General features: G+C 36.6%; 1 protein-coding gene across 1 annotated transcript in view; it reads right to left on the reverse strand.

Annotated features, from left to right (window-relative positions):
- Positions 1–669: 669 nt before the first annotated feature.
- The window catches only part of UMAD1 (UBAP1-MVB12-associated (UMA) domain containing 1), a 76,770-nt gene continuing 51,055 nt past the window's right edge, over positions 670–26,384 (reverse strand). Inside the window, exons 3-4 of the mRNA XM_029961923.1 lie at positions 20,327–20,412; positions 670–3,495 (exon numbers count right to left, since the gene is read on the reverse strand). Coding sequence (XP_029817783.1) covers positions 3,253–3,495; positions 20,327–20,412 — 329 coding nt within the window. The 3' untranslated portion in view covers positions 670–3,252. The remainder of the gene's footprint in view (positions 3,496–20,326; positions 20,413–26,384) is intronic.

Consider the following 26,384-nt stretch of genomic DNA (forward strand, 5'->3'; position numbering starts at 1 on the left):
GTGTATATTTGCTGACTGTCATATCAGGGTTTGGATCATACTTTAGAGAAAAGAGCAGAAACTGGATCTGTAATCACTGCCTGACCTGCCAGACATGGCATTGTCTGGTTCCATTGCTGCATTTGTCACTGGGGAGTTCTCTGTAGGGACCAGCTCCCACTAAGCCTTCTGTCAGGCTGTTCTGGATGCAATTATTCTTTGATTTACCTTTGAACATGTGAGCTTCACTCCCCTTTTTCTACATTTCAAATTACACTTTTCCAGAGCCTGTATTTACAACCTTTCCAGAGAAAATAATAAGAGTCTTTTTAGGTTTGACTTATTAAAAAGTTCAATAAGAAAACTATCACACAACACAGAGTACACCTTTTGCAAGGAAAATGTAGAGAATGGCAAATGAAGCTCAAATTCTCCCATGAACTAAAGTAACTCTAAATATTTAACAAAGGAGGCACAGGAACACAGCTCAATCTTTCATTATTAGTCCTAGAGTTGGCAGTCTGTTGTAATTCTGATGTTAATGACATTAGCTATTAAATTACTTTCTGTTCTGTCAAAAAAATTTACATACATATGCATAACACAAAGCAAACAGTTCTATTCATGTTCTGATTATTATATACAGAACATACAGAAAGGAGAGCCAAGGTGGTTTACTGTTTTGATATTGATTTTATTAATAGTTTTAAATTATTTTTTTAAAATTAACTATATTCCTTCATCCGTTGTCAAAGGTTTGAAGAACAATACATAGAACCATCCAGTATTTGTTGGTAGTGACAGATACACATATATTCACACATATGCTGTGCAATAATCAGCGTATGATGTCAAACATATCCTACATAAGCAATTCACATCTTTTGTGAACTGAGACTCTTCGAAATCTTTAATGTTTTGAAGATTTTGTGTCATCTTCATGTTATTAGTGGACAAATAGTAGTAGTCATAAATCTTACTAATTTATAACAGTTTAAATGTATTCTTTTTCTTGTCCAAGTGGGAAGAAATTCACCTTCACTGTCTGGATGCAATAAGACTTCAATTGACTTTTAGGGATGATCTCAGGCAAGAGAGGTGTTTGAGCCTCAGCTCTTGCTAAAGACACATTCCCAGTACCCTTGGCCATTACTAGTACCCTTGCTACTCTTACCCTTTATGGAAGATGATTAAGGGTGAAGGCCAAGTTTTAATCTACCACCCACATTTCTCCTCCTGCTGAATACAACCTCCTCCCTACTCTCCTTTGTCTCTCTTTTTCTTTTGAAGGGGTACTTGTGAGTTTAACGGAGCTCAAATCTGACAAGTTGTAATTATTTAGATAAATCATCTAACTTTAGGCAAAAAAATGAATGCCAAGTCAGCTAGCAAAGAAAGAACAAGTATTGTGAGTTTGTTTGGTCTTCAACAGTGCTTTACAATTCTGCTTCAAGACTAGCTGAGCTGCATAAACATTTCAGATTCAAAATAGATAATTTGAATGGAAACATACTATTTGCAGAACAAGCCATTTTTTAACTATTAGATATAAAATAATAATTAAAATTAAAATTAGTGCTTCAGGTATGCATTAACTAGAAAATTCAGCACACAAGACAGTTCTGAACAACTTTGTAAATTAATTGTTCCTTCTAAGAGGCCTTAGTACTTCCCAGCTCCCAGCCACACTATTCCCAAAGCAGTATCAGGGACACCTCCTAAGCCATCACAAGTCACCAGCACAGCACACAGAATCCACCAGATGAAAGTGTGATATAATTTATTAGAAGGACCCCAATTTTTAAATGACACTGAAAAGATTTTCAAGAATTTTCAAGTTCCCATGAAAGCTGAATGGTCATGCCTGTAGTAAACAATACAGATGAAACCACATGGTAACTCTCACACATAAAAAATAACTCACTATTTTTTAGCATCTTTTTATTGTAGTACAGCACAGATACGCTCCCTAAAACAATATCTTCAAAACATTTAAGAACACAGCTGTCAAAAATATTAAATACATACATCAAAAAAAATCTAAACCATGAATATTTAACAACCTCAGACATATTCACAATATAATTTCTTCACCATTTACAGTACTTATCTCAAATACTGTAAGAGGATGCAAGTCTGAAAATATATGTATTTTAAGCTACCACAGAGCATAGAAAATATAAGAAAATATCCACTAACATTTGGCACAATATAAATATTGCACCCCAAGAGAGAAAACCAGTGTAGTCTTTTGTGTGCCACAGATCATTCTTCATCACAAACTGTGACGTTACATCAGAGAGCTGTTGCTCGTGAAACAGCAACTCTGGTGTTAGTCAGGAAAAACATGCTCAAAGCTTGTGAGCAGGGACACAGTGGTCTGTGAGAATGCATGTTTAGGTACTTAGCAGTTTAATTTAGTTGGATAAGAAACAATGTAATGTTTTCCTGTTGTTAAACATTGCCATCTGTATCTCTGGCACACAAATTAAAAAAAGAAGGGTGTGACCATTAAAAGTACGTGTCCTGAGATTTCCTTCTTCAGGGGGCAAAGAGGTTAAAATGGAAAAGCTGATCTGTATATAAATCAGGAACACATGTGGTAATGAGAACAAACAGCAGCCAACAGGCAGGCGGGGAGGACTTCTCCAGGCAGGCACAAAATGAGACGGACAAAATACCATCTACTGGAAAAGGGAAGGAAGCAACTGATTTTCATTTTAAAATTGGTAAGTTTAACCAATTTTAACTAATTTTTAAGTTTAATCCTATTAAGTCTTCAAGATTATTTAAGGACTCATAACTAACTCTGAGTTTTCAAACTCAGTTTCACAGAAAAGTTGTCTGTCCAGTACTGCAGAGCAGCATTGCTTTAGCGTTAATATTGGTTTCTATCTGTACAAAATCAGAGCTGATCTCAACACATGTAACAGGACCTATGTGTTTGGTAACTGAGTGAAGTAACAAAACAGTGCTAGCCTTCCTCTAAAGTTATGAAATGTTTGTGTCTGCAGCCTACATATTGGAAGTAGATATCAATAGCCAGTCTCCTACTCAGGCTGAAACAGCTGCTTGATTTCTTTGAGGATAAATAGAATATTTAACATATTAAGTTACAGATCATTTAAAGCTAAGAAATATATCACAGTTGTGAATAACAATCCATTTGATACACCAGTGGCAGGCCCCCAAAATATTGAGTAGATCCAAATAAGTCTTGATCTTCCCTTTAAGACTTATTCCTCGACAGAGGCAGAGAAAATAAAGAAAACATTATGGATCACAAAGCACTGAATTTTCAAGGGTAAAGTCATACCAAAATCTTGATAAATTATCATTGATGTCGTAGGTGAGCAATCGGTCAGGAACGTCACTCTGGGTGCCCTGCACTGCTAACACGTGTGGTGCTAGGGCAAAGGGTACGTCGCTCAGCAGGTCTGACATGAAAGGGCTGCTTTCCAAATTTTGACTCCTTTGATTTCCCACCTCTGCACTTGGTACAGTCAACTGCGATCTCTGAAGAGAACAGAAGAACAGACACTTAGACACCACAAATCAGGCAACTACGGCTTTGTACTTAGAACCACAATGACCTACAACAAAGGGAAACAAAACAAACAAAAAATAAATAAAAGCACATTCAGAGTTCAGTTCAGGTAGATCTAAAATAGCAGTTCTCAATACACATTGATATAATTCTTTGGCTCAGGTTGGCCTGAATTAAGGCTAAACCAACAATAGATCTTTTGGACTGATTACTGAGGTATCTCCACCTAATGTTACTCTGCATTTATGAAACCCATATGGCCGGTGGACTTTTTGTCATTATGTTCAGTCTGGTTTAGGGGAAATTACTTCATATAATTCATTTCATAACTGATGAAGCTCCATCTTCTGTTCCCCCTGTGCCTTTTCAGAAGTTGTCCAACAAAGGCATGACTTTCATGATAAAAACACTCCTATCTCAGTTATTTCAAAATATTAATGACGTTGCTTTCCAATTTGAAATAGAATTGCACAATTGGCTGTCCATTATATGGCAATGCATTGCCAAGTATGTTCTTTACAGAAAAACACAGCTGAAACTTCAAAAAAAGCCAACAGCAACCCCTGAACCAAAAAACAACAATGAAATAAAGAAACTCTGCCATACAGAAGAAGTCAACACAATTTACAGAAAATTGGAGCTGATCAGATGCTGGACCCAATAGACTTGTAAGCTTTGATACTGACCTGCCAATAGGACCGTATTATGTGTTTATCCTAAAACTTTTACCATTTCAAAAACACAGAAAAGACTGTTTACTCTGCCTCTGGAAATCAAATCCAACTTGTTTTACTATTTATAGCAATAAAATGCTAAACAAAGTCATAGCTCTCACATCAGGCACCTATAATGACATTCCTGACCAGTAACAAGCTCTGAGCAACCTGATCTAGTGAACGGAGTCCCTGCCCACAGCAGGGGGGCTGGAACTAGATGATCTTTAAGATGCCTTCCAACCCAAACCATTCTATGATTCTTTGATCTCTAGGAGTAAGATGTTTGTTATAAGAATTTATATTTTATATCAGCAAACATACAGAAATATTTAGTAATTTGTTCAAAAGTGCTCAACAAATCATGTCAGAGGCACAAACATAGAAATTAATTTCTGATTGCATTCCTGTTTTCTTCCTTTCAACCCACCACACTAAACACACAGAAAAATCCAAAGTTTATACTGTTATTAGGGAAGGAAGAGCACCGAAAGCTTTAAACACTAATGTGGTGTTCAGCAGATCATAAGAGTTAAACGGATCGAGTTGTATGGAGATGGCTTTAACCCTAAATTATTCCATGATTTTTAGGGGAGTTGTGCTGCTCAACATCTGACCTATGCTGGAGTTGAATGTCACAGATCGTGGCTGTTACAGAGAACAGGTTGTTGCTGTTTGACAGAAGGACAGTTTGGGTGGTGGGATGGTAGTGGGTACTGTGTTTTCTAGCCTGGAGTTTGTAACACAGCTAAGCATTTAGCCAGGGAAAAGACACTCCATCTCCTTCCCAAAGGAAGGACTGGATTTGACTTGAACATAACCTGAGTACTAGTAATTCCTTACACAACCCAAGATTTCATCTAGTAGGACAGATAAACCAACGCTAAACCGTCTATTAACGTGCCAACAATGAAACAGATACTCTTGCCAATCTAAGCCTGTTCAGAGCCAGTACTTATCTTGGGTGTTGGAGGAAGCACACTCCTCCACAAGCTGGTGGGACAGAAGGGGTTAGTGGTGCTGCACACTCTGAACTCATTTGGAAGCTTTTGTTCATACTTGCAATGATTTGAAACCTAAAGCATATGATAAACTTCCCAAGATCTGTCACTATCATATCACAGGATAATAATGTAAATTTTCTGAAGGTTAAGAAGTTTATTAAAAGGAATGACTGCTACATGACTGCTACTAACCTTACTGGTTATGATCCAAGACAAAAGAGGAGCGATATTCTCTAAAGCTACTTTAATTCCAGCATGTCTGTACTACATAATTCCTACAGCTATAGTTTACAGATGTTTCTTCATGTTCTTTATTTCCCCTTGCTTTCCTTTTCTCAGTTCTCTGTTCTTAGGAGTAGCTGACAGCTCTTCATAAAGCTACATGCAACAGCAGAGGCTGGGCAGGGAAAATAGGAAAGCTAGCAGGGAAGTCAGGAAGATGGCCTGCGTAGTTCTACTACAGCTTTCAAAGCTTGGAGCGAAAAAACCATGGGCAATAGCACCATAAGTCTGTAAGTTCAGGAAAAACCCTAAAATCTCTTGTACTTTTCTAATGAGCCAAGTTATCTCCAAGATGAAGATGAGCAGGTCTTGAATTAAAAGAGATACTAGCTTCTCTAGCTGCTCATTGATAACAGGGAAGTCTTCCTTCTTGTCAGGGCCAAATAGGCTCAAGGTATGCAACATAACAAAATTCACAAATATCTTCCACTATAGACATATTCTATTGCAAAAAGCACTGCCAAACACACAGAACATTTATTTATGTTAATGATATTTATCTGAAAGAACACCCCACGACACTTCAAAGAAGTACTTAAATTTGTAGCTACTGTAAACTTAAATACTTCCCTTAATTTCTACTGTGCATGAATTAATCTGAGGGGGAGCCAGAAAGCCCCAAAGGAAAAACAGGGTTACATTGAGGAATCAATTAAACAAGATCTTCAAAGACCCTTCAGCCTCCCTCCGTTCCTGCATTCCAGGCAAACATGATCCCTCACTCACTATCCTCTCTATTCCCACCGCTCAGATGATAATCAGAAATCCCCAGAATCTAATGTTTATTTTGATTGGCAAATTATACCTGTTTATATCTTAATTGTCTCACAAGCCAGATGAACGTGATTTACAATAAGAATTAAGACTACCATGTGTTAAAACTAACTTGAAAAAGAGAAAAAAAAAATCAGAGAGAGAGCAAAGCATCTTGGATCGTCTTTTTTCTTCCAGAAACCTTACTTTGGTTAGAATAGTGCTAAAGGGGCAGCCCTAGAAGTTAAAATCCTTTCTGTACACAGCAGATACATGTATTGACAGTGACAGAGCAAGAACTAGCTTTTCTTGTTCCCAAGTCCCAGTCCATATTTGAAAGCAAGACTGGAGTAAGGAAGGATGAATTATGTTAGAATTATTTTACTGTTCAAGTATCATTTTACCATACTCCATCTCTGCTTACTATCAGTGAGGTTCTTAATAGTCTACTATTTGAATACTATCATAAACAAAGCCTGAAATGGTTGAGAGCAACATTGTACAGATAAGTCAAGAACAAAGAAAAGTGTCAGGTCAGTATAACAAATTCCACAATCTGATCTTAGATCCAATGGTCTTTGGGTCTCACTTTACCCAACCCCTCATGAGAAGGTTTTGGACCCAATATGACAAGATCAGTTTACTGCATAAATGGAAAAGGCGTCAAGATTTCCTGTTTTAGTCTTACACATAAACCACTACTCTCTCTCCCATGAAAAATGCTATTTTTCATTACCTAAAAAAGTTCAAATTCACTTTTTAATTTTAACAAGTCACATTTTATATTACTTTCATTGGACTGATATCCCAACAAATTATGCAATGGGAAAAATACAAAACCTAGGGAAGATGATCTGTTAGTCCAGTATGAAAAACTCAAACCTGGGTTAACCAAAGTTAACCTGGAAAGTTAACTGAAAATAGGCTGCTGCAGACTTGTTGCATTTTCAATTTAATTCCTTGTCTATTGTGGAGCCCATCCCTTTATCTAGTACACAGTGTGTCATATGTGTTACGGCATATATTATCTATTAGGTATCTATATACAAAGAAAAGAGTTTCATTCCTGAAGAATTCAGGTTTCAAGAAGTAATTTTTCAGTTCTGCCTAGTGCAGTCATTACAGGCAGTAATGACTCTTTAGCCCTTGGCTATGCAGGGCTATTTGTGAGCACTCCTGCAGTGATATCTAGATATTGGCTTCATGTGCAAGATTCTACCAAACAAGACATATTTTTGTGCTTCCAAACCATAAAGATATTCTTTAAATGAGCTAAGACATATTTAATTTATATGCTGGAGAAGCCACATGAGTGAAAAGACCTCGATGAAGCAGGCTTTCATAGCACCTGTGGTAATGTAACAAAGAACTGGACACTTCAAGAGAGAACATCAGTCACCCCTTGGTGCTGAGGTCGCCCAAGCTGCTTCCAATGCAAACACCAGCACAAGGCAATGTGATGCAACCAAAGTCAAGGTTATGAAATGGCTTATGCTTTCACACAGGCATTCTTCAAGCATACATAGAACTGCAAGACCTAGAGAATTTGATATCCCGCATTAGTCACACTGGTTTCTACTTAAATGTCTAACTTACTTATCCAGAATACAATCCATTCAGAGCATATTATCTGGACATTAGCTAAACTAAGCACTGCCAAATGGCATGACACACAATCCTGTTATGAGAAATATTAATTGAATGGACTGAGAAGATCCACCGGTTTACGTTTCACCAAACACCAGGGAGTTAAAAGAATCAGTTAAAATTACATAAGCTATGGCAATAAAATTTAATTCAAATAAGCAAGGTGTCTTCTTCATTCCTGGTTTACAATCCCAATGAACAGGGATAAAAGAAACACAATGTAAATATATACGGTAGCTGGCCACCAGATACTAATTGCAGTCTGGCAGCAAGGGTGTTAGATGCTATTTTGAAAGTAACAAAGTATAAAATTATCCTCTAAAGGAAGTTATTCCTTTTTGCTCTTTTTTAAAAAGATGTTTCTCAGCTTCCTTTAAAAAACATCTAATTTGCTGCATGTCTTTGTATTAACCATAAAGTCTGCCAAGGGTCTCATAAAGATGAAAAAATGCATAGTTTACAATGTACTGAGAAGCTGGATTTATAGTGCTCTGAAGGAGAATCAAAGATCAGTGCTAGCATTATTATCATCCAAACCACTGAACAAGGTTTTCTATCAAAAAGTGATTAATTAAAAAAAAAATTGTACTTTCTGTAAAAAAGGGTGGTCTTTTTACCAGAAACAAACCCATTTTTCTTTAAAAAAGAGCCTTGAGAAACAAACAGTACCTTCAGTCTTCCAGAATATTTAGTAAATATCCAGCAATATCATAATTATGACAGAGATCTGCCATGGTGACATACAAGAATTATCCTTATTTCAGGCAATTTCATGGTATTACAGGAAATATTGTATCATAAGATATCTCAGAATTTATTTAGCATTCTGCAGTAATTTTTTGAGGTATCTAGAAATGGAAATTGCCTTATGGGATTGTTCTTCCAATTGTGTTTCAGTTCATGCTTTTTAGGGTATTCAATGGACCTTCTTAGAAAATCTGTAGGAATTCCAGAGTTAGTATCTCCATTGATGCCAATAATTCACTTTTCAAATTATAATGATAATGGCAGAGATGAACAGAGGGGAAAAGAAAAATGACTCGCAAGGTTTGTATCCAAAAATTTAAGCTGAGAGAAGAGAATCACAGAATCATTTAGGTTGGAAAAGACCTCCAAGATCATTGAGTCCAACCTTTGACTGTTCACCACATTGTCAACTAGACCATGGCACTAAGTGCCACGTCCAATCATTTCCTCAAAACCTCCAGGGACGGTGACTCCACTACCTCCCTGGGCCATCCATTCCAATGTCTAATCACCCCTTCCATGAAAAAATTCCTTCTGATGTCCAAGTAGGATCAATAAAACCTTGCTGGAGGTGGTGAAAGTGCATGACATGACAGGTTTTAAGCGCCACAAAAAAACCCAGACCAAAACATTAGCAGTAAAACACCCCAAGAGTATGTGACCTACATACTTACCAAACTGTAAGAAGGGAACAAAACCACCTTGACAAGCACAATACAGATGCCTCTGAGATGGTTCAGAAAACCACATATGAATAACGAGAGCAGATCTTCTTTTGAGGCTCATTCAAAAGTTTAGTCAGCATCTCCTCCAGAGGCTCAAGAAAAAAGTTACTCCTCGCTGGGAGAGCAAAATTAGATGTAAGAAGTGCTGGAGATCTTGCAGTAGACTGTTGCTATATCCAAACACCTTCTGGTCACTTGCTTTCTTAACAGAAATGCAATGGCTGGGATTGTTATACTGGCCAAAGACTGGTGTTGTCAGGGTTTGCAATAGAGCAAACACCTACAGGCCAAAAGCTTCAGGCTAAGACTGAGACCTTCCAGAGGCTTTCAGAAGCAAAGAATGGTTATCAATGGCAATCAGCTTTCCCATTTGCTTTGGGCTCTTGTTTCCAAGCTTCTTATGCCTCTCATTCTGTAATACAGCAGTGATTTGTCTTTCTTAAAGAGCTCCTGCTACCTGTACAAATTTATTTTATTGCTGTTCAGAGCAAAACAGAATCAGATTTTTAAATAAGCATTTAAGAATATTTTTACTGATTTGGGACATATATTTTAGACATTTTTCTTTCTCCTCTAAAACATGCTTTTCAGCTCTTTGTTAGATTAGAATGGAATCCAGGTCAGGTTAATGTCACTAAAATCTTAAAGAAAAAATTCTTAAGAAATGATGAAAAGTATTTCTGACATTCTACAGTTTTTTGTTATTACAGTAAAGCTCCTGACAGAATATCCTGGCTTGCAAAGAACAGTAGCGGAATCTTTGCTAAACCACACTTTAAGTATCAATAACGATGTATATTTGTACATCCTTACTGACATTAAAGCAATTAAAAAAGTGTAATTATAGGAACAATTCTATAATTTGAATGTAGAATAAACTTGCTGTAATTACTGTGTGCTCCTTGCCCTCTCAAACAGCTATAAAACTGTTACTCTCTGCAGAGGGAAAGAACTGCAAAGTTGTCATTTGAACTCTGGATACTCTGAGTGTTCCACAGTTAAAGTGTGTTAGTTAAATTATCCTAGTAAATACTAGAGATGCTTGTGAGCTTTATTTATGAACTTACAGAATGTAATTCTACCATGAAAAGTATTCTTAAGTACCACAAAAGACTTCATATCTAATGTCTAAACCAACTATCTCATTTGTTCATCCTAGAAGAAAAACACTGGGATTTTTTTGTTAACAATTTTGTAATCTCAAGCCAGTACAAGATGAAGGTTCTATTTTTACTCAATCCCCTATAAGAACAATTTGGCATAGAAAATATTTTGGGGGGCAGGGGGGGGCTAGTGATAAATTTAGCAAATATATTGAACTTAATATAACCAAAACTGTATAATGATATTTTTATTTCAAATTCCTACTTTTACTCCTTTATTCCTAACTCCTATTATTTATTTCATTCAATAATTGTTTGAAGACAGAGAACCAGAACATCTCAAATGTGGACATCTATAATGAGAAGCTATAAAACTGTAAACAAAAAGGGATAAGATGCAACATGAAAAAAAGACTGCCAACCTAAGAGAAAGCAGAAATAAGAAGAAAGTAGGAAAGGATTCTAAATCTTTATTAAAAATGCTAAGTCTTAATTTCTCACCATTAACTAAAGTAATTATGCTCTTATCTTTCCTTCTATCTCAACCAATTTCAGCACTTTTGAGTATGATAATTGAAAAGCTGTATCAGCATTTATGCTCTCTCAGTAACAGAGTTCCTCTTCTTGCTGCCTCCCTGTCCCTTTCTGGAGGCCCATGAGCTTTACAGGTGAATTTTGGACAACATTCCCCTCTGCAACATGAATATTGTGATAAGAACTATTTCAGAAGAAAGAAAGAGGTGTGGGTTCAGTAAGGAACAGTTTAGTTCCTCTGTTCCTTCAAAGTACTATGCAAGCTATTCATAGCAAAGATCTCATACATTATAATAAGCAACATGAACAATATTCAGCACATTGTGCTTCTGCCAGTGCCAGGAAATGGTACTAACTAGGCCAGATTTCTTTTTCTGTTTTTTCTGTAGCACGTATGCTGGAAGATTAAAAAGTTCATGAAAATTACTATAGCAAGTGAACTGCAAGCCAGAAGAATTGTAATTGAAAATGCAGGCAGCTCTAGCCATCCAGAAGTGCATTCCACACCATCAAAAATGAGAAGTGAAGGACAAGTCAATATATTGCAAAATGAACAGACAAGTCTGATAAATGCTGATAATGGATTTGTTTTGTAACATCACTGTCCTCCAGAAACAAAAAGTACTTACAATTATTTTGCTGCTGCCTTCATGATGTACTACAGAACTCAGATAACTGAGTTTCAATATAACCAGAGAATATACTAGGAAATTAATTTAATATAAAGCTTTAATTGCATATTGAAATAAACAGTATTTAAATAATCTGTTTTAATTTAGCAGCTACATTTGGTTGATGTAGTTAGTGACAGCAAGATTTGAGATTGTCTCTACTGCTTCAAGCAAAAAATATCCTGAAGACTTTTTGGGAATAGCAGGAGCTTAGACAAACTGGGTCTCAGCATCCATGTCTCTCTACCTCTTGTTCCCAACCCCTGCTACTGTAGAAGCTCCAACAGGGTAACCTGCTATGGCAGGACAAAGATGACAGCTTCTCTGAGATGGTAGATGCCCATGAAGCAGAAGCTCTAAAATGAGTGTTAATATTGCATTGTCTCGTTATTCTACTACGTGTATGAAAATCCAAGGATTTGAACCTGAAAAAAAGCTGTCTACCAAAAAAAAACTTAGACAATTAAGCATAAAATAGTAAGAAAATATTTAATAAACATGGTTTCACACGAAAAGAGACTCAATAAATTTTTCAGCAAATTAGAACAATTAGCAAAAGTATAAACCAGAATTTTTTTTTTTAGAAGAAAAGGAAATCTGGAAATCTCTCCTTAAGTAACTGAGGGAGTCAGCAACATCAGTGAAATGTCTCCCTAGAATGTCAATATCAATGACAGGAAAAAGACAGAGGAATAACAATTTCCATCAGAGGAAAGGAAAAGGAAAGTATCTTGGATTTGGTTTTCAGAAAAGAAGACAAGCAGAGTGAACAAAAAAGAATTACTAGTCTGAACCCAGGTGAAGCTGCCTAGAGCAATACCTGGGAACAACATCCTCAGCCATTTCAGGAGTTTTGTTAAGTAATTAAGGCCTTGGATCTTCCTAACAGTCTCTCTCCTCAGTCTTGAAGAATATAAATGGACTAACACAGACGTGTGAATAAAAATTGCTGTACTAAATGATATGTTCTGAGATTTTTACTGTGTTGCTTAAATGGCAACCATGTGGCAAGACTAGCAGTATGTTCAGTTTACAAATTTAAAATATTCTAATCCCAGAAAAGTGAATTAGGCAAGTATCTCCTAACACAACTTTCCACCTGCTCTCTCCATAGAGATTTGAGTCAGTAAGGAAAAGGAAGGATGGATATTTGACTTTCATTTACTCCATACACAGTCTGTAGCTGGAGCACTTGTCAACACCACCTTCAGTAAACAGGTTACCAGGAGCCAGAGTTTGTAAAGCTTCAGTCTGCAAACAGCAACAAGACTGAGTTGTCCTTAGCATTTACTGCTCAAGCTTTTGAGATTCAGGAATAAAAGTGTGAGGACTCTTAAAGCAGTAAAGGGCAAAATAATTAATTAAATAAATAAAAGGAAACAAATATTGGTCATTTCTTTCAAATAAGGTGGCCTCTTTGACCCTCCTGGTTCTCTATGGCTGGAAAATAATTGGACCACAATGAAGAGGAAGAAGGGTGCTTTTTGTTTTTTTAACATAGATCTGTTTTTACCAAGCAGGACTACTAATCACATTACAACACCAGAAACATATTCTTAACATTTGTAACACTGTGGGAGCAAAGAGAAGAAAATTGCAAACAATAAACTTACATTTTATCTTGCCTTTTTAAAAAGTGCTTTAGAACAAAATTTGACTATGTGCTTCCCTATGCACAGTCTTTCACAGGGAGGACAAGAATTGCGAAGCTCTCGTTTGGTTTTTTTAAGGCAAAAATTACATCACTAGTCCATTGTGGTGACAGGATCAAACCACACTGATGGAAAGTACAGAGAAACATATTCCTGTCTTATCAATACTAGCATTCTGGCCTGAAATGGGGCAGTTTTCATGTCATGCTTCCTTTCCATTAAAATGGACTGCCCACTGCTGTTTGTGGTGAGTTTTGTGTTTGGTTATTCTTTTTCCCCTGGAAGAGGCAGTACAAATAACCTAAAGACCTTGTTATTTTCCTTACTTGGTTTTTAGAGTAATTATTAATAAGCTATCCTATACTACAGTCTTTCACCCACCGTTTTATGCTAATGCATCACATTGTAAATATCACTGTACCATCAGGCTATATTCGCACACAATCTCATCAAGTGATGCATGATCTACATTGCATTGCAGATCAATTTTAATATTTGGAAAGCCCAGAAGGGTTGCTCTGAGAGGCAGGATGACTCGCCGATCAATTTGTTGACAGCAGCAAAGTGAACCAGCATTACTGGCTTTTAGTCTAACCACACGTATTTGGGCAAGAGACACACGATAATCAGTACTTTTATCTGGGGATTAAGCTATTCAGAAGATCCCGAAATTAGAGAAAGGCTAAAAAACGTGATGGGAACATCTGGGCACCCAGTTTGAGCATCTCCTGCTACAAATAACCAACCAGTGTAACTGAATAAGCACATAATTAAGTCAGGCATATAGTGAGTGCCTGCCCAAGCTAAATAGGGAGGTATGCAAACTGTGCTTCTGGATACGTGTGCCTTCATCACCATTTGGTGTGTAAGTTACTTTACTAAAGCCTAGCTCTCAGTGTAAAGAGGCTGCAAATCAGGCCAATTATACTACTTTATGAATTTATTACCTGTGGGTATATACATTGCTATTTATAGACACTAAGTTATGAAAATATACCACACTTGTGTGTCTGTCATTCTTTCCCCAGAGGATGTGATTTTTGTCTTCTGTTGCTCAAACCTCACAAATTGTACAAACTGGCTTCAGCGCTGACTCCAGACTCCACAGGCAGGGCTGTGGGAGGAATGGATGCTCCAATCCCTTTATTGTTTACATGTATTTGGTGGCCAGACAGAACATTCATATCCCACTTTAAAAGACTCTAAGGCTTCAGGAATTCTTATCATGATCTCTCAACTGAAGTTAAACAAAGGGTTAAGAGTATTTCGCACTTGCAAAGTGCTATAGAAAAGTGCTTTGTAAGACAGCACTGCACTACTTTTTTGAAAATGAATTAAGTTCAGAGAGGAAGTTGGTGACAACCAGGTCAATTCACCTCTCCCAATTCTCACTCAAGTTCCCTATATCTAAAAATATAGTTTTCCTTTAAGAAAAAGACAATGGACATTGCATTTTGATGCTATTGTCATTGCTAAGTATCTGAAATAATCCCAGCTGTGTGTCATGTTACACAGATAACAAGCCTAACTATTCACTTCAGAATTGAGAAAAACCCTACAAGATTATAGTCTTACAAGACATCCCCAGGTCTTACTGGTTGATCCTGGGTCAACAGATAGTGTAAATCAGAGTTTATAAAATGCTGTTTGTGAGGCCACTGCAACTAATCCTTTGTGACACGAGAAGGAGACTTTCTCATGGATGATCATATTGCTTAAATTTTACATATGTATGTACATATACCTAATATTTTTATACATAGTATATACATAAACCCTGCCCTTCCCCCTGCCTTGCCCAGCTGCTGAGGGCAGACAGAAGTCCACTGGTCCGTATGTTCTGGAGATCTTCCTATTATGAAAAAGCCTCTTAAATATTTCGGTCAATTATCAAACAGATAGCAATATGAACATTACAGTATAATGAAGCTTCACAAAGTAAAAATGCCATTGCATAGTGATAGTTGTAATATGTAATAGTTGTTCTTTTTTTAGCTGAATGGGCTATTTACCTTCATTCTCAATAAGATCACAACCATATACTGTACCCTTCTTGTCATATGGCAGCTCTACTTCATACATAATTTCCATCTGTGGTTGCACATGGATCCTCTCAAAAAACTGCCAGCTATTTACTATACGTGCAAAGGATGAAGGAAGCTAAGAAAGATCATGTCCACTGCAGCTGCCTACACTAAACACTAGTCATCCTTCTTCGAAGTAATGTTAAAACTTCACTTCTTATAGCTTATGATCATGCATGATAGTTGAGTAAAACACAAGATCTTTCTTCTGATGGTACCAGCATTCAGAGGAAAGTATATGCTTGAGGACTTGCTGCAGACAGTCTTATTCCAGTCCCTTTTAAGAGTGCATTATTTCATTAAGTGATTACTGCTTTACATACGCAATTAAGAAGAGAGAAAATATGGACCAACATGCTTTAAGAACTTTATCTGTAAAAAAGAAGGTCTTAGAGTTAATATGACATATGACAAGCAATTAATCTAACCAAGCCATGACTAGAATTCTACCTTATGAGACCATTAAAAAAAAAAGCTGAACTAAGGAGCAACATTTTTGATAGACACTGGGTTTTGTCAAAAAAGAGCAAACTAATCACAAACGATGTGGTCACAATAATTTTGAAATACAAATACTTCCTCTGAAGTAAACGTAGGGAATTTAAATTGATGCAACAAATCTAGCCCAGAACACCCCTCTTGAGAGTTTAAATATGACACTCCCTGAACCACAACCTAAGAGTTGGGTGACTGAACAGAGACAGGATCAGTAATACCTTCTTTTCTAGTAATTTGTGAAAATAATTCAGACACCCAAGCTTTAGTTAAAACCAGGTAATAATAGCTCAGATAGAATCAACTAATTTTAATAATAATAATAATAAAAATAATAATAAATTTAAAACAAGATAACATTAATATATTCATGCTCTGAATTATACCATCTGGTCTGCTCTAAAGTCTATCAAATTCAGCAACACTTGTTAATTTCACTAGAAAGGTAAAAAAAAATTAAATTATTTTTCCCCTATTCTGTTTATTCACAACTCTCATTATCTCTTCCTTGGTATTTTATATCTCATAGTATTTCTGTCTTTTCAATTGACTCATATGTCCCCTGACCAGATGTCTAGGAAAATATTATTTACCTCCATTTAGAATCCTTACATAGCAGCTTTACAAAGGATGACTTTAATGAGGAGGATATCTGCCAGGTCAGACATAAAAATATCTTTTCTAATTTATTTAGATTCTTGCCCAAAATGGTGCACACCATTATTGATATGCAGAAAACCATAGATAATTTTAAATTTCATTCAGGAAACATGGGCTTTCTATCTGCTATGTTCTCAGCTTTCAGTAGCAAATTATGAAAAGAAAGGACACAAGAACCGTAACGCAACTAATACAATTCATAAAGAAAACGAAGTCCTAAGATGATAAGTATCACAGCAAGGTATATAATTAAGAGTGGCTATAACAACAACATATAAATTAGATAATTATGGATTAAGCAATCCCTTGGGGGATTCTCTCTTGCCCTAGAAAACGTATAACAAGCTCCTTAGATGGAAGGCAATGGCTTTTAAGTATCTGAGGGAGAATTAGGACCACAAAGAAAAACAAAAAAAAAGAACATACAGCAAGATAAAAATCTTAATTTACAATCTAAAGATGGCTCTTGTTTTTGGTAGTTTATTTTAATACATTTATTGGTACAGTTTTCAGCCATTAAATCTGCTGACATCTGTTGGCTAAAGAGCACATGTCAGATTATCAAGAAGTGCAATATCAAATGAACATGAGCTGCTTCTTAAGGTGACAGTAGGGAGATACAAAACACTGCAGTGATTACTAGAAATGTAATTTTTTTTGTTGTTGTGTCTTACATCAATGTAATAATCCCAGGTGTCCTGGACACCAGACATACAATAATCTTCATAAATCCTAATTCACAGCCATACCATCTGTCAAAAATATGTTTTATGTCTCCTAATAGATATGCTACATAATTGTACTCACAGTAGGGCAAAAATACATGGTTGCACTAATTTGCTTTACCAGTGGAATAGCTCCTTCTCAAAAATGATTGGATAATCAAAAATGGGGTTTCTAGCACTCTTCATATATCAAAACTAACCCTTCCATTCTGTCATTTTCTATAACCTTTTCAGTGAAAGCAGATAAAGATTGAATTATCTGAAAATTGTATTAAAATAATGGAAAAATCACAAACATAAAAAATAAAAACAGAGTATCTCTTTCCATTATGATGGTGTTGCAGTTAAAATTAGAAGCTTTGTATTTCGCAGTCACAAAGAGACTAATTTAAGTTCTTGGCCCTGCAGAGCACTAACCCTTTTGGACCCAATCCAGAAAAGCACTTAAATGTGTGTATGACTTTTAGTTCATGAGCCTGAAGCAACTTCAGTGGGATCAGACATGCTTGATTAGGCCCAGAGCACTCATTATCCTGCTGGACAACATGTCCCTCTAGGACGGACTCGGCATCGGGAGATGACCCTCCCAAACCTCCGTCCCTACTCGCGGAGATGGAGATGCCATGAGCTTGTGTTCCTGCTGTCTGAAGCAGAAGATGAAATGTTCAGGCTAAAGTTGGCCTTTGAGAACACCCTTCCTCCAACAAGTTTCTAAATATCTGCAGTTCCTCTAACAGGAATGCAATACTGCAACATCTAAAAATAACGCTGACTGCAGGTATGGCAATTGTTACAAGAGATTCTGTAACAAGTTCCTAGTTCCAGCAAGATGATTTTGGTGAGAATATTTATTTGTACATTAGTTTAAATCATCTGTACAAGATTATACATAAATATGTACCTGAAAATTCAGTAATTGTACAGTGAACAAATACAATAGTACCTAAGTAAATGGGAAATTCCAAAGATGATGGCAGTTATCAAAAAATGCTCCAGAAAATACTTTCTTCAAAAAATCAAATTCAACCTTCATTTCCCTTTTGAATAAGGATGTGATCCATGAACAAAGTATTATTTCATTCTTCTTTAAATCACACTTCCAAAAGTACTTTCCATGTTCCACAAAGTTTATATTTAATAAGTTGTTAAATAGTTTATATTTAAAAAGAAAAGTAAATTTCCAGCAATTGAAACATGCAGTTGATGAACTAAACATGCTGTTGTTCAGTTCTGCACTACAAATATCTGATGCTACTTTGCAGCCTAACAAGTATCTTATAACATACTGTTCTATGTTTATCAAGTATTCGTGTTTTAATGCTAACAAAGTTATTATTTAAATTGATGTTCTATGTCTCAATGATACATTGAATATGTAATACAATGTTTTTCCAGTTTCTCTAAATTGGTACAGTTCTCCCACAAATTTATGAAAATATACTCACCACTGAAAATAGGAATATTCCTTTCCTAAAGGCCAGAATTATCCATTTAATTGCTATGATCCTTAGTTACTCTACTTAATTTGAGAACTTGAGAATTCCTTTGACTAAATGTGAAGTCCAAAAACTATCTAGACTGGAATGAATACCGTAGATACTACCAAGTGCTGTATCTTAATTTAACTGATGCTGATGCAAGCCAGTTCATACAAGTAGTTTTGTGACATATAAGTCTTTTAGTAGAAAGGTGAAAACAAATTTTTATTTTCACTGTAATATCTACTATTTTACTTTGAAGACTTTTCTTCTTCCCTTTAACTGATACAGCTCAGAATCTATACAAGTTCCTCTATTCCTAAAATTCTACAGAATTGAACAAACCACCAATGCTGCAATAACTGGCAGTTCACCATACCCAGCAAGAAAATCACATCAAAGGAAACTATGTCTGTACAGTAGGTAACTACAACACCTATTAATTATACTGCACAAATTGACAGGACTTCAGCTGCAAAACACCCTGGTTCAGATGTGCATGGATCCAAAAGTCAGATTAAAAACTTTGTGATTAATTGGAACTTATTCATACTTCCACAAAACCACTCATTACTTACAACGAATTAAAGATTTTGGTATAGAACACAGTTTTTAATTTTAAATTAAAAAAGAAGACTACAGATCTCACATACATATTGACCACTCTTGAAGGTGCAACATTGTCACACACATCTCTAATATACCAAGGGACTTAGCAATAATAGATATTGAAATAGCACTGAGAAGAGACAGACTGACAAACACTGTTAGTTCAAAGGCTAGATACAGAAAAGACAGACAGCATAGGTTAAGCAAAAAAATGAACCACCCCAAAAGCACAAAAACTCCAAGCCAAATGTCTCTCAGTTATCTTGAAAATATCTAAAACTATATGGCAATGGAAAACAGGCTAATACTTAGTGCAAAAATATTTTCAGAGGAGGAGGAGGAAAAAGTATGTGTACATCATATGCAGAAATATTCTGAAAAATATTTCTTCAGTAAGCATGTATCAAATATTTAATAAATGAAAGAAAAAGAAGTCCAGATTTACAGCCACATATAGTGAAACAGAAAGGAAACATACAATAAGGACAGTCTAATTATACTCACACATTTACAACACCTTACTTATAATGGTAGTTGTGGAAATAGATGACTTACGTAAATGTGTGACATTTTCCATCACTACTCACCACACTAATGCTTCTATGCAATTCATTAACATTCTAGATACAGTTTCATGCTTGCACAACCCAAGTATAAAAATAAGATACTCAGCAATACCATACAGCCCAGCCTTCTACTATTTCTTTTTCAAATCGATAGTGGTGAGCTTGATATTTATTGCCATCTAATCAGTAGCAGTGCTGCTTTTATGATAGATGACAAGGAAGGCTGAGCAGTCACTCAGCCTATGATGGAAGATGAGAATATGGTGACACCATCTCCTGCAGGACATTCACGCTTCTTAAATGAGCTGCTACGGAAGTTTTATCATGTATACAAAAGGAAATAGTCCCCTACCTGTGGAGGTTGGTTATATGTTGGTCTGGTCTCCGGAAATGAAGTTTTATCCTTTGACTCTCTACTTTGATCATCAACTGTGTCACCTAGAGAAGTAAAAAAAAAAAACCTATTAAATCACTGAAATCATTCATCTTTTATACAGAATAAGAAAAAATCATCAGTCTTCCTAAAATCAAATTATATGATTCCCTGAGAAATGGAGAACTCTGTTAACACATCTGTATTTTACAAATTTGAATGCAAGTAAAGAGAAAAAAATTGAGAAGTGGTCTGCAAAACCTGGGAACAAATCTGTGTCAATTATTTAAATTACTTAACTCCTTAAACAGACTGGCAACAACAATTCTAAATGAAAGGGTTCGAGTTACTGTAGTTTAACTTCTTTGTTGGTTTTGGCTGTCCTGTTCCATTTTGTCCAGAGGTTTAGTCAGAGCCAATGCACCTGGCAGAAGCCTTTGGCAAAAGCAGCCAGCTTCTGCCCACGCCCAGTTAGCCTGGAAAGCCAATGACACCCAAGGTCCATGCATGTTAGCTCCACACTGTCATCAGTCCCCCAGGTCTGACTGGTCACATCCCCCAAGTACAATGCGATATTTGGTAAAGCTTTTTATGAAAACAAGCCGTAATATCTGGTCATCCTGCCTGCTTTTTAATACCCCAGTATTATTCCTAAAGCATGCAGGATCACCCTTGAGGAGAAAAGGCAACCCAGAAAGAATCGTGCCTTGCAGAATTTACCACCTAAGGAGTCTTTCTGCTGTGCCTTTTGCAACCGGACATGCCTGTCTCGTATTGGCCTTTTTAGCCACCAACGCGCTTGTGACAAACGTGGGTAGAGCCCTTCCCAAATCTTCATTCGCGAAGCCCAGCCATGATTATTCCTAACAGTGTATGCTGAGAATCATCATCATCTTTGTCACAGGTCTTTAATGCCTATTAATTCCATTAATGTCCACGCTTTCCAAGACCTTTTCTGGAGCTGAAAAATGCTTCTCAGGAAACTAGTAATTCTCTGCATAACATTCCAAAGCACTTGAACTCACAACAACTCTTAAAAAAGGAAAGGGGGAGGAGAGGAACCAAAGGAGGTGGGGCATCAGTCATTCTTCAATTCCACCCCCACTATTCGAAAAAGACACAATTTTTAAGCACCTGTAGACAATAAGATAAATAACAACCATGAAAAGAAATAATGTCAAACCATTAGTTTATGTTTGCAATGAAGTAGAGTCCTACAAATAAAAATTATTACGGGCCTTGTAAACACACCCAGCCTGGGGCAGGTGTACAAATGGTTAACAGATGATATGAAGAGGACAGTAAGCCATATTTTTGATACGTTTGCTGTGGATGAGAGTGTAAACAAGTTTAAATTGTACCAGATTTAGGCTAGACCAGTTTCTCCAGGAGTAAGGTTACTTAAGCACTTTGAACAACCTAAGGAAGTAGTTTCTCTAAAGAGTGGTCCATCTCCAAAGGATTTCAGAGGTAGGCTGAAGAAACATCTGTCATGAATGGTTTCAATCCTGGCAAGACAAAAAAGATGAATGACCTTTTTGTGTTCTGTTCTAGTCCTACATTCCATGAACGATGCAGGAGGAAAGACTCCACAGGATACCCTTCCCTGAAATCAAGATTTATCACGGGAACTTATGCTGGCTGCCTGGAGACTTGTGAGGATGTAAGTAGACTGCAGTGAGTTGGACAACAACCCCCCAAGTGTGCAGGGGCAGAGCTGCGTAGCCAGTCAGTAGCAAAGGGACATACTGGGTAAAGTTGGGTGTATGTATAAACATACTAAAATAGTTACACCAGAGATTTAAGAAACAAAGGAACCAATACCATTCCTGAGAAAGCACTCAGAAGTTTTTCTATGAAAAAAACAGTAACAAAAAAATTTCATGTGTGTTAATGCTATCCAGAATATACCTTTTCCCTGTGACTAGTTTTCCTAAAGATGAAAAGACATCTTGGTTTGAAATCAGGACCAAAGGTCAAAAATGTTTACAGGAAAGGAAGAATAGGAACAGCTCAATCGGAGAGAAATGACTTTTTTTTTACTTAGAACTTTGACATCCAATTCCCAGAGTTCATAAGCTCTTAAGAAGGCTAAAATGTAGCGATACCTATAGTGTTTCACAATTCAAATTGCCTTTAAACACACTGAGAACAAAACCACAAACAAACACAAACAATTCCTCTTACACAATCTTGATGTAAATAGGTATATAATTACAGTTTTGCCAAACTAAGGAACTGAAATCTTGCTCTGGAAAAAGATCACAAATACATGACCTTAGTAAGAAGTGCTACCAGATCTCTGCCAATGCTCCCCCCCCAAAATGTCTTTCATCAGAGCTGAACTGCAAATATATTCATAGATAAGGCCAGAGGGACCACCATAATCATCTAGCCTAACCTCCTGTAAAAATATAGGCCCTAAGATTTCTTGAATTAATTTGTTTGAACTAGAGCAAGTTTAAAGCTGTATTTTAATCAAGAGATAAAACACAAAATTATTCATTTTACAAAACAATTAGATTCTGGCTCAGATATCCCTTAGTTTAAGCATTGTGCAAAGGTTTAGTCATAAAACTCCTACAGAAAATAAATCTATGTCATATATCAAAAAATGTCATATACTGTTTAAAGTCTGTAAGAATTAGAAATGAAGGGCACTTAATTCAGTGTAATTAGGTTTAAACATCAGAAGCATAATCTGTAACATGCAGAACATCACTGGGAAAATTTATCAGGAAGAAAATAATCATGTTTATTACTGTAAAATATTCCCTTACTTACCAGTGGAAAAATATTTTAAGTTTGAAAGGAAAGCAGTAAGTGTATTTATCCTACTGTTCAGATAAGCTCGTATTTCAAATCCTTAGTCTTAGGAGGCTGTTTTTACGTTATTTTATGCCTTTTCCAGGCCCAAATAATCAGTGTTGCACTGAAAGGTCAGATATGCATTTCTCCTTTCACTGAGTTGGTGCTGGATTTATACCAACATTCTCCAAGTTCCATTGGTATCTTCTTTTTCCAAGAACCGCAGCCAGGTGTTCCACAGGAAAGAAATACCCAGCCCAGTCTTTAGTATGTACTATGTACATCCTCCCTTAGAACGCAGAACTGTTGGTGTCTTCAGAAATCTGCATTCAGCTGCCTATCTGGACCTCAGCAAACTCTCATATAGAAAGGTTCAACCACAAGTTTGGCTTCTACTCAACAAGGAAGTGGTGCTTCTATTTATACTCTTTCCTCTTCCAGCATTTTGTAAACCTCAAGCTGTGTAGTCTCTTGATCAAAAGACAGCATTTAAAAGTCTAGCCCACCCTCAGTTTAATAAATTAAAACCAATTGTAAATATATTTTAGAGTCTTCTATAATGTAGATTGCCATGATTTATCCTGGTCTATGCAAGAATCCTGTGAGGCAGTGAAGCACGTACAACACAGCAAGCAGTAACTAGCTACCAAATACATGGATTTTCAAATGTCACCTTCAGCTTCAAAAGGAAGACAGCTATTTTCCATTATACTTTAGTTAGTTGCTTAACTCTTTGTTGCCTGTTATTATCCTGCATAGGCATGGCAAGAACAAAGAGTATTCTGGCTTCTACTTGGCAGCAAAAAGACAAAAAGTTCTAAAAGAGGATTAGTAGGATCTGAAAATAGGAGAGAATGACTCTGTGGAAGCATCAAGGTTTTACTGCAGTTTCTTTTCCCTCTTTCTTACTCATAAATCTTCCCCTCTCTGAGATAAGGAAGAAAGGCTAGGCACACCAGTTTTAAGTCATCCTGCTCCAGGATAAACTAATAGAACTTCAGGCTTTAGTCTATCAATAGTGGCAGTGCTTTCAATCTAGGGAGGTATTTCACAAGTGCTGTAATTCACTCTGCCCTCTGAACATCTGAGTCTCAGGAGTCCCTGTGATTGACCTTCCATGTAAAGGGGTTTGATGGTACCACTTTTCTGAGTCCTGCCCTTCTCTCAGCCTCATTTAAGTGGCCTCCAGCTCCTTCAGCCGGGATGAAATATATTTCTGTTCAGCCTCTTCCAGCCCTTCTTAGTTCTCCAGCACACACTGCCAGGGTCTCACAGCTTCAATTTACCAGCCAATTCCCACCCAAAGAGTGAGCTGGAGACTGCAGTAGGGAGCCTTGACAGAAGTACCCAGAACACAGAATTGTGACAGTTTTATGTGATCAAGACAACAGAAGACAGGACAGAGGGAAGACCTTTAGAAATTTTTGCTAATGAGCACAGAATCACAAAATGGTTTGGGCAGGAAAAGAACTTTAAAGATCATCTATTCCACCCGCCCTGAATGGATTGTACACAATAAACTGTAAGTAATTTAACCGTTTCCACTGGTGATCAACAGACCACTCAATGATCCATCTGAATCAAATAAGGCACTGGCCAGTTGCTGTCTTTTTCAATGGGCCAGATGGGACATTGATGAATAGTTAGTTCTTCTATTTTCTTAAACATGGGACTATCATTCTGTCTAGTATTAGTGCTATAAAACCTACATATTAATCCTCATTAACTTCCATATGCATATGGCCAAGACATAATAGCCTTATAAGAATATATATAGTTGGCAAAACAATGAAGTCATCCTAGTTCCAGGTCACCTCATCCTGGTTTCATATTAAAGCTTTTCATATCAACAGCAGTTTCATTTCAACAAGCTAATAATATCCCCTAAAAAAACCCAGTATATCAGCAAAAAGATGCTCCACAGCTGCAGCTTCCAGCAAAACAAAAGTTTAAGAGCTTATGCAGCACAAGGGTGAATGAGAAGGAAGTCTGTGTAAGTCCATGCTAAGGCAGAGGTCTGGTAAGTATTTGGTAGCCTTATATTGAGTTTCAACAGTGTATTAAGGGGTCCTACAAATAAATCTTTGATTAAGAGTAGAACTTAACCAGTATCTTCTCTAATTCTCCTGACTAACCATGAGAAAAATCTATATAAACCCTGCAGTGAAAATCCTAAAACACTGATTTCTTCAAACTTGTAAAAGGTAGGGGGGAAACTCTTAACAAGGTAAACATTATCATGAATGTTTCTGCATTTACAGACATGAAGCAACAAGGTTCAGTCCTTTCCCAATTAAGAGGAATAGCAAATCCAACTACAACACATGCCATTGAAGATTATGGGAGTGGCACTCCAAACTGCCACCCAGTCTGATTTTGGTATCCCATCCTTCTGCAGGCAATCTTAATCTAGAGTCCTGATTTTCCCAAACAATTCTGTCAGGGTCTTCTCAACCCACATCCCACTATCAAGATCACAGTGAAACCAAAAACTCCTCTATGGAAATTTTTTTTCCCCAAACAAAAACTTTTAGGAAGATAGCAATAGAAAAACAATATGAGATGATTAGAGGCTCCTGTACAGTTTCCATATCCCAGATCTACATATTTTTCAGTTTGCAAAAAGTGTTTTATTTCAGTGCTTTTCTGTATTTCAAATTTATTAAAAGTTTGACTACTTTCAAAGCTTTACTGAATCCCAAAACAAAGACCCTTAGAGTTTAAATCCATTTCCAACCACTTCACTGAAGCTAAATCGTTCCAACTCCTCCACCCCCATATTTATATGGCTCTCTTTTAAGAGGTGCCCAACTCTTTCAGAAAGTTGATGAATCCAAAGCCAAAGTTTCATGGCAAAATTTTGGTTGGAAGGAATCCTGGAGATCACACTAGTTCAACCTCCAGTTCAGTGCAGGTATAACTTCAAAAGAAACTATGTTCCCTGGGTTGTCCAGCTGAATTTTGAAGTTCCAAAGATGGAGACTCCACAGCATCTCTCAGTTATATCTATCCCACTACTATTTGTTACTTCCATGTCCACAGTCACATTCAAAGCAAGCTGTAGAATTAATTCATCCATGAGCCAGGATCCCCCATGAGAAAATGTTATTTTACTTTGGTTTTAACTTGTGAGAATTTCATGCCAAACATAAAGAAATGCCTAGAATTAATCTCATTCTGATTTACTGGTGTGATGCCTCCATGTAAGTTCTGTCTCCTCCATTATACG

The sequence above is a fragment of the Manacus vitellinus genome, unplaced genomic scaffold (assembly GCF_001715985.3).
Source record: "Manacus vitellinus isolate BGI_N305 unplaced genomic scaffold, ASM171598v3 scaffold_3_pilon, whole genome shotgun sequence".
Lineage (NCBI taxonomy): Eukaryota > Metazoa > Chordata > Aves > Passeriformes > Pipridae > Manacus > Manacus vitellinus.